Source organism: Babylonia areolata, chromosome 15 (genome assembly GCF_041734735.1).
Source record: "Babylonia areolata isolate BAREFJ2019XMU chromosome 15, ASM4173473v1, whole genome shotgun sequence".
Lineage (NCBI taxonomy): Eukaryota > Metazoa > Mollusca > Gastropoda > Neogastropoda > Buccinidae > Babylonia > Babylonia areolata.
This window is the reverse complement of record NC_134890.1, coordinates 34,977,970-34,987,969: the sequence shown is the minus strand read 5'-3', so window position 1 is coordinate 34,987,969 and position 10,000 is coordinate 34,977,970. Positions and strand designations below refer to the sequence as shown.

The 10,000-nt window shown below is 44.9% G+C and overlaps 1 protein-coding gene across 6 annotated transcripts in view; it reads right to left on the bottom strand.

The window, feature by feature from the left end:
* The window catches only part of LOC143290602 (STE20-related kinase adapter protein alpha-like), a 49,647-nt gene that overhangs the window by 23,300 nt on the left and 16,347 nt on the right, over positions 1-10,000 (bottom strand). For all 6 annotated transcript variants that reach the window (XM_076600196.1, XM_076600197.1, XM_076600199.1 and 3 more), the window contains 2 exons: positions 7,529-7,640; positions 5,544-5,662 (listed from right to left, as the gene is read on the bottom strand). In XM_076600196.1, the coding sequence (XP_076456311.1) occupies positions 5,544-5,662; positions 7,529-7,640 (231 nt within the window). The remainder of the gene's footprint in view (positions 1-5,543; positions 5,663-7,528; positions 7,641-10,000) is intronic.

Genomic DNA, 10,000 nt, shown 5'->3' with positions numbered 1-10,000 from the left:
TCCCGAAGCAATAAGTTCAATTGTGGCAGGTCCACTTTCTTTGCGTTAGCTGTGCTTGACTATGTGTGAATACATATGTATGTGTACGTAACTACATGCATGTATATGAATGTGTATTGTGTGTGCGTGTGTTTATGTAAGTTTGTGCCTGCCTATGTGTGCGTATGTGTTAGGGTAGCTGTTAGATACACATGTATGTTAAAATGTATGTATGTAGTGTGTGTGTGTGTGTGTGTGTGTGTGTGTGTAGTCACATTCTGGTGTGTATATGTAACATAGATGTAATGTTTTATGTTAACAAAAGCGTTTTTGTAAAGCACCTAGAGCAGATTTCTGGATAGTGTGCTATATAAGTATCCATGTGTTGTTTTCAAAGACAGGGGTCTTGACATGTCTTACACACCTGGCACACTGTTGTGTTGTTTTGAAAGACAGGGAATGACATGTCTTATACACCTAGCACACTGTTGTGTTGTTTTGAAAGACAGGGGTCATGACATGTCTTAAACACCTAGCACACTGTTGTGTTGTTTTGAAAGACAGGGAAATGACATGTCTTTCACACCTAGCACACTGTTGTGTTGTTTTGAAAGACAGGGAAATGACATGTCTTATACACCTAGCACACTGTTGTGTTGTTTTGAAAGACAGGGAAATGACATGTCTTATACACCTGGCACACTGTTGTGTTGTTTTGAAAGACAGGGAAATGACATGTCTTACACACCTAGCACACTGTTGTGTTGTTTTGAAAGACAGGGAAATGACATGTCTTAAACACCTAGCACACTGTTGTGTTGTTTTGAAAGACAGGGAAAATGACATGTCTTACACACCTAGCACACTGTCGTGTTGTTTTGAAAGACAGGGAAATGACATGTCTTACACACCTAGCACACTGTTGTGTTGTTTTGAAAGACAGGGAAATGACATGTCTTATACACCTGGCACACTGTTGTGTTGTTTTGAAAGACAGGGGAAATGACATGTCTTATACACCTGGCACACTGTTGTGTTGTTTTGAAAGACAGGGAAAATGACATGTCTTACACACCTAGCACACTGTCGTGTTGTTTTGAAAGACAGGGAAATGACATGTCTTATACACCTAGCACACTGTTGTGTTGTTTTGAAAGACAGGGAAATGACATGTCTTATACACCTGGCACACTGTTGTGTTGTTTTGAAAGACAGGGAAATGACATGTCTTACACACCTAGCACACTGTTGTGTTGTTTTGAAAGACAGGGAAATGACATGTCTTATACACCTAGCACACTGTTGTGTTGTTTTGAAAGACAGGGAAATGACATGTCTTATACACCTGGCACACTGTTGTGTTGTTTTGAAAGACAGGGAAATGACATGTCTTACACACCTAGCACACTGTCATGCTGTTTTGAAAGACAGGGAAAATGACATGTCTTATACACCTGGCACAATGTTGTGTTGTTTTGAAAGACAGGGAAATGACATGTCTTACACACCTAGCACATTGTCGTGTTGTTTTGAAAGACAGGGGTCATGACATATCTTACACACCTAGCACACTGTCGTGTTGTTTTGAAAGACAGGGGAAATGACATGTCTTATACACCTGGCACACTGTCGTGTTGTTTTGAAAGACAGGGGACATGACATGTCTTATACACCTGGCACACTGTCGTGTTGTTTTGAAAGACAGGGGACATGACATGTCTTAAACACCTGGCATGTTGACACGTTGTTTTAAAAAACAGGGGAAAACAACATGTCTCAAATACCTAGCACATCAACATGTTGTGGTTGTTCTGAAAGATAGGGGAAAACAACACACTTCTAACACATTACTCAGCAGTTAGGTTTTTTTTGTGCATGTGTGTGTTTACGGGTGAGTGGAGCGGGTAGCAGTGTGGCAATGGTGATCATCTTGTTTCTAGTGTGGTATGGTGATCATCTTGTTTCTAGTGTGGTAATGGTGATCATCTTGTTTCTAGTGTGGCAATGGTGATCATCTTGTTTCTAGTGTGGTAATGGTGATCATCTTGTTTCTAGTGTGGCAATGGTGATCATCTTGTTTCTAGTGTGGTATGGTGATCATCTTGTTTCTAGTGTGGTAATGGTGATCATGTTGTTTCTAGTGTGGTATGGTGATCATCTTGTTTCTAGTGTGGTATGGTGATCATCTTGTTTCTAGTGTGGTAATGGTGATCATGTTGTTTCTAGTGTGGTATGGTGATCATCTTGTTTCTAGTGTGGTATGGTGATCATCTTGTTTCTAGTGTGGTAATGGTGATCATCTTGTTTCTAGTGTGGTCGTGATGATCAATCATCTTGTTTCTAGCGTGGTCGATCATCTTGTTTCTAGTGTGGTCATGGTGATCATCTTGTTTCTAGTGTGGTAATGGTGATCATCTTGTTTCTAGTTCATCTTGTTTCTAGTGTGGTCAAGGTGATCATCTTGTTTCTAGTGTGGTCATGGTGATCATCTTGTTTCTAGTGTGGTCAAGGTGATCATCTTGTTTCTAGTGTGGTATGGTGATCATCTTGTTTCTAGTGTGGTATGGTGATCATCTTGTTTCTAGTGTGGTCATGGTGATCATCTTGTTTCTAGTGTGGTATGGTGATCATCTTGTTTCTAGTGTGGTAATGGTGCTCATCTTGTTTCTAGTGTGGTAATGGTGATCATGTTGTTTCTAGTGTGGTAATGGTGATCATCTTGTTTCTAGTGTGGTATGGTGATCATCTTGTTTCTAGTGTGGTCGTGATGATCAATCATCTTGTTTCTAGCGTGGTCGATCATCTTGTTTCTAGTGTGGTAATGGTGATCATCTTGTTTCTAGTGTGGTAATGGTGATCATCTTGTTTCTAGTTCATCTTGTTTCTAGTGTGGTCAAGGTGATCATCTTGTTTCTAGTGTGGTCATGGTGATCATCTTGTTTCTAGTGTGGTAATGGTGATCATTTTGTTTCTAGTGTGGTATGGTGATCATCTTGTTTCTAGTGTGGTTATGGTGATCATTTTGTTTCTAGTGTGGTATGGTGATCATTTTGTTTCTACTCTTTGTCGCCTCTGGTAATGAATCCGTCTTTGCAGTTTATGAGTTGCACTCAGCTATTGTCTTACTGACTGGTTTGAAGAGCAAGTGTGTTGCCACAAGTGGATGTGAATGTGTGTGTGTATGTGTGTGTGTGTGTGTCTGTGTGTGTGTGTGTGACAGGGAAAGTGTGATGAGGGAGGCATAGTGACAGAGAGAAAGGATGCGTAGTTGGCTGAATGCATCCTTCGTGATAAAACAAAAAGCATTTTACTGTACATGACTTATAGTATCAATGCTGGAAGTTGTATGTACTTGTGTTGTTGACAGAAAGGCAGGTTTTGGTGACAGTAAGCCCTGAACAATAACTACAAGCAGCAGCTTTTGAAAATGTTTGAGTTCCCAGGTCGGCGTATCTGTATCTGTATTTGTATCTGTATTCCTTTTTATCACAACAGATTTCTCTGTGTGAAATTCGGGCTGCTCTCCCCAGGGAGAGCGCGTCGCTATACTACAGCGCCACCCATTTTATTTGTTTTGTTTTTTCCTGCGTGCAGTTTTATTTGTTTTTCCTGTATGTTTTCCAACATTATGAACCAGAATGCAAAGCCAACACTGGGGCAGCATCTGACCTGTGTGGAGGAGAAGTGCCCTGTGTGGAGGAGAACTTGCGGAGGAGAAGTGCCCTGTGTGGAGGAGAAGTGCTCTGTGTGGAGGAGAAGTGCCCTGTGTGGAGAACTTGTGGAGGAGAAGTGCCCTGTGTGGAGGAGAAGTGCCCTATGTGGAGGAGAACTTGTGGAGGAGAAGTGCCCTGTGTGGAGGAAAAGTGCCCTGTGTGGAGGAGAAGTGCCCTGTGTGGAGGAGAACTTGTGGAGGAGAACTGACCTGTGTGGAGGAGAACTGACCTGTGTGACCTGTGTGGAGGAGAACTGACCTGTGTGGAGGAGAACTGACCTGTGTGGAGGAGAACTGACCTGTGTGGAGGAGAAGTGCCCTGTTTGGAGGAGAACTTGTGGAGGAGAAGTGCCCTGTGTGGAGGAGAAGTGCCCTGTGTGGAGGAGAAGTGACCTGTGTGGAGGAGAACTGACCTGTGTGGAGGAGAACTGACCTGTGTGACCTGTGTGCAGAAGTGCCCTGTGTGGAGGAGAACTGACTTGTGTGGAGAACTGACCTGTCTGACCTGTGTGCAGGAGAACTGACCTGTGTGGAGGAGAACTGACCTGTGTGACCTGTGTGCAGAAGTGCCCTGTGTGGAGGAGAACTGACTTGTGTGGAGGAGAACTGACCTGTCTGACCTGTGTGCAGGAGAACTGACCTGTGTGGAGGAGAACTGACCTGTGTGACCTGTGTGCAGAAGTGCCCTGTGTGGAGAACTGACTTGTGTGGAGAACTGACCTGTCTGACCTGTGTGCAGGAGAACTGACTTGTGTGGAGGAGAACTGACCTGTGTGGAGAACTGACCTGTGTGCAGGAGAACTGACCTATGTGGAGGAGAAGTGCCCTGTGTGGAGGAGAAGTGACCTGTATGCAGAAGAACTGACCTGTGTGAAGAACTGCCCTGCTTCAGGGGAACTGACCTGTGTGCAGGAGAAGTGCCCTGTGTGCAAGAGAAATGCCCTGTGTGCAGGAGAAATGCCCTGTGAGCAGGAGAAATGCCCTGTGTGCAGAAGAACTGACCTGTGAGCAGGACTGACCTGTGTGCAGGAGAACTGACCTGTGTTCAGAAATGCTGTGTGTGTGGGAGAAGTGCCCTGTGAGCAGGAGAAGTGCACTGTGTACAGGAGAACTGGCCTGTGTACAGAAGTGTCCTGTGTGCAGGAGAACTGACCTGTGTGCAGGAGAACTGACCTGTGTGCAGGAGAAGTGCCCTGTGTGCAGAAGTGCCCTGTGTGCAGGAGAAGTGACCTGTGTGCAGGAGAAGTGACCTGTGTGCAGGAGAAGTGCTGTGTGTGCAGAAGTGTCCTGTATGCAGAAGTGCCCTGTGTGCAGGAGAAGTGCCCTGTGTGCAGGAGAAGTGTCCTGTGTGCAGAAGTGCCATGTGTGCAGGAGAAGTGTCATGTGTACAGAAGTGCCGTGTGTGTGGGAGAAGTGCACTGTGTGCAGGAGAAGTGCCCTGTGTGCAGGAGAAGTGCCCTGTGTGCAGGAGAAGTGTCCTGTGTACAGAAGTGTCCTGTGTGCAGGAGAAGTGCCCTGTGTGCAGGAGAAGTGCCCTGTGTGCAGGAGAAGTGCCCTGTGTGGGGGAGAAGTGCCCTGTGTGCAGGATAAGTGCCCTGAGTGCAGGAGAAGTGCCCTGTGTGCAGGAGAAGTGACCTGTGTGCAGGAGAAGTGCCCTGTGTGGGGGAGAAGTGACCTGTGTGCAGGAGAACTGACCTGTGTGCAGAAGTGCCCTGTGTGCAGGAGAACTGACCTGTATGCAGGAGAACTGACCTGTATGCAGGAGATGTGCCCTGTGTGCAGGAGAACTGACCTGTATGCAGGAGACGTGCCCTGTGTGCAGGAGAACTGACCTGTGTGCAGGAGAACTGACCTGTATATAGGCAAACTCCTGGTCCCAGTGCTCCAGGTTGATACGTTTGACAGCCACCTGAGTGGAGGAGGGGTTGTGCACGGCCATGTGAATGGTGGCCGTCCCCTTGTGGCCATGACCTGGCCACACACACACACAGGGGGAGTTTAGTGTTACACTCCCTGTTGGTTTAACATACAGTTTGTATTACATACCCTGTTTGGTGAAACATACTTAGCACACACAGTCACAAACACACACACCAAACACTAACACATACACACATGAACAAACACACTAACACACAAACATTCATACATACACACACATATCCAATGTACACACACACACACAAATACTCACATGCATACCATATACACACACACTCACACACACACACAAATACACTCACACACACACACACACACACACAAATACACTCAGACACATACACACACATGCACACTCACACACAGACACACACACACAAATACACTCACACACACAAACACACACAAATACACTCACATGCATACCACATACACACACACGCACTCACACACACACACAAACATACACACACACACAAACAAATACACTCACATGCATAACACATACCGTAAAGTTCGGTCTATTGAGCGCACTGGCATATAAACTGCACCCACGAAATTTTGAAAAAAATGAACTTCATACACACAAAAGCTGCACTGGCTTATAAGCCGCACTTATTACCGGTACCAGAACACATACCGATACTACAGAAAAGCTGTCAATACTGTAGGTTATGAAATAAACACAAGCAGAAACAACACAAAGAAAAGCAAGCGAAAATATTGCAAGTGCCACCAAAAAACAACAAAAACATAACAAAAATAAGATCCATAATTTAGGGATAGCCACATTTATTCAATGTCGTCCTGCTCACTGAATCCACTGAAATCTTTGTCTTCAGTGTCCGAGTTGAAGAGAACCAGCACAGCTTCCTCCGCCATCTTGTCACTGACTTCAGCCTCACTTTCACTTGATGAACATGAACGCAAGGTAGAGGTCGCTGCTGGTTTGTCGCTTGCACTGTCATCTTCAGTTTGAAGGCTGCATCATAGGCATTATGTCGCATTTTCGGCAGGATGAGGGTGTGCGCTTGAGCGGAGTAGAACTGAATGCTGATCTGAAGGCTTTAATGTGTATGGATTTGATTTTTGTAACGTGAACAGTTAGCCCACTAATCTGAAGCTCATCCAAAAATTGATGTCAGCCGCCTCAGCCACACAACTAGGAAGTCCCACCCCCTGCAATACGACATCCATCCAACAGGACACAGTACCGGCAGATGACATTCTTTCCAAGAATCATCCCAGAATGGAACAACTTGCCCACTGAAGCCGCCACTGCGCCGTCCCTGGCAGCCTTCCAGGCCAGGGTGGCAATCCTCTGACCAGCTCCAAACAACAGCCATCTCCCTCCCACCCCTCCTCTCCCCCCAAGCCCCCTAAACCTGTTAAACTCACAACTGACTAAAACAGCCCACTTGGAACCCCCCCCCCCCGCCCCCCCCCCCCTCCCCCTCAGAAAAGAAATTGTGTAGCAGATTCACCGACAAGTCGATGTTGGCTACCCATCCAGAAGAAGAAGAAGAAATCATGATTTTAGTAAGTTGAAGGGTAGCTAAGAATAGATGAGAACATGACACTCCTGGGACACTCAAATAAGCCGCATCACTGTATAAGCCGCAGAGGTTGAAGCTGGGAGAAAAAGTCGCGACTTATAGACTGAACTTTACGGTAAATACACACTCTCACACACACACACACTCTCTCTCACACACACACTCTCACACACACACACACACACACTCTCTCACACACACACTCACACACACACACACACAGTCTCTCACACACACACTCACACACACACACACACTCGCTCACACACACTTGGACAGCCATGTCACACAGCCAGCCAGTGGGCAGGAGGGGACAGAAGGGGAGGGCATGCTGACTGACCAACGATGGCGTGGAGAGTGTACGCTGAGGCCACAATGTCAAACTGCATCTTGACCACCTCCGTGCACGACGCTCCCTTGGAATTCATCGTCACCGTCACCTTGTACTGAGACTGAAACACAGCCATTCAGATTCACTGCGCTTTATGGCTATGTGTTGTGTTGTGTTGTGTTGTGTTGTGTTGAAACATACAGCCATTCACAACAGTGTAGTTATGTGTTGTGTTGTGTTATACTGTGTTGTGTTGACACATAATGCCATTCACAACACTTTGTAGGTATGTGTTGTGTTGTGTTGTGCTGACACATGCCATTCACAACACTTTGTAGTTATGTGTTGTGTTGTGTTATACTGTGTTGCGTTGACACATAATGCCATTCACAACACTTTGTAGTTATGAGTTGTGTTGTCTTGTATTGTGTTGTGTTGACACATAATGCCATTCACAACACTTTGTAGTTATGTGTTGTGTTGTGTTGTGTTGTGTTGTGCTGTGTTGACACATAATGCCATTCACAACACTTTGTAGTCATGTGTTGTGCTGTGTTTCATTGTGTTGTGTTAACACATAAAGCCATTCACAACACTTTGTAGTTATGTGTTGTGTTGTGTTATACTGTGTTGTGTTGAAACATACAGCCATTCACAACACTGTGTAGTTATGTGTTGTGTTGTGTTGTGTCATGTTGTGTTGACACATACAGCCATTCACGACACTTTGTTGTTATGTGTTGTGTTATATTGTGTTGTGTTGACACATAAAGCCATTCACAACACTTTAGTTATGTGTTGTGTTATACTGTGTTGTGTTGACACATAATGCCATTCACAACACTTTGCAGTTATGCGTTGTGTTATATTGCATCATTGTGTGCATCATTTCCAAACCAACATTGCACAAATTTCTTCAAAACGGAACAGAGTCTCTGTGGGCTTTTCCAAATACAATAGACTGAGCAACACACTAGATGCCACTTTCTTGGCATCAGAGATCTTTTCCCATCCCTCTTGCGGCCAATCAGTGGCAGCCTCTGTGCGTGCGTGTATGTGTGTGTTTGTGTGCATGTGTGGGTCTGTATTTTTGAGTGCGTTTGTGCATGCGCGAGAGTGTAAGTGTACACAAGTGTCAGTAGAGTTCTGTGCACGTGCGTGCGTGTGTGTGTGTGTGTGTGTGTGTGTGTGTGAGGGGGAGGTGGGGGTGCGGGGGGAGGTGGGGTAGAGGATGAGGTATGTGAGTGTATGCATGCCTACACTGTGGGAGCAACAGGATATTGGAACGTATATATATATATATATATACATCTTTGTACATATGTGTGTGGAGATATGGGCATATGTGTGTGCGCTTGTACAAGTAAGTGTTCATCTGTGTGTGTGTGTGTGTGTGTGTGTGTATGTATGTGTGTGTGTGCCGTGGAAGCTGTGATACGTAGACTAGAAATGAGTGTGTGGAGGAGGGGGGTAGAGGAGGTGCAGGGTAATGTGTGTGGTGTGTGTGTGTGTGTTGGAGCTCATGTACGTTTATATGTATTTGACTGTGCTTTCATATCTGTGAAACTGCATGTTCGGTGCATATCTGTTATGCATGTGTGGGTGTATATGTGAATGTGTGTCTTCATGTTTTACATCTATTTGCTTTTTTTATTTTTTTTTTATTTTTATTTTTTTACATTATAGTTATTATTTATTATTTATTTATTTATTTGTGTAAGCTTATCTATCATTTATTCACCTTTTTTTTTTTCCTCAAGGCCTGACTAAGCGCGTTGGGTTACGCTGCTGGTCAGGCATCTGCTTGGCAGATGTGGTGTAGCGTATATGGATTTGTCCGAATGCAGTGACGCCTCCTTGAGCTACTGAAACTGAAACTGTGTTGTGATGCCACATACAGCCATTCACAACACTTTGTAGTTATGTGTTGTGTTATACTGTGTTGTGTTGACACATAATGCCATTCACAACACTTTATAGGTATGTGTTGTGTTATACTATGTTGTGTTGACACATAATGCCATTCACAACACTTTGTAGTTGTGTGTTGTGTTGTGATCCATCATCACCGTCACCTTGTACTGAGACTGGAACACAGCCATCACCAACACTTTGTGTCGTGTTGTACAGCCATCACCAACACTTTGTGTCGTGTTGTGACATACAGCCATCACCCATCACCAACACTTTGTGTCATGTTGTGACATACAGCCATCACCAACACTTTGTGTCGTGTTGTGACATACAGCCATCACCCATCACCAACACTTTGTGTCATGTTGTGACATACAGCCATCACCAACACTTTGTGTCGTGTTGTGACATACAGCCATCACCAACACTTTGTGTTGTGTTGTGACATACAGCCATCACCAACACTTTGTGTCGTGTTGTGACATACAGCCATCACCAACACTTTGTGTCGTGTTGTGATATACTGCCATCACCAACACTTTGTGTCGTGTTGTGACATACAGACAT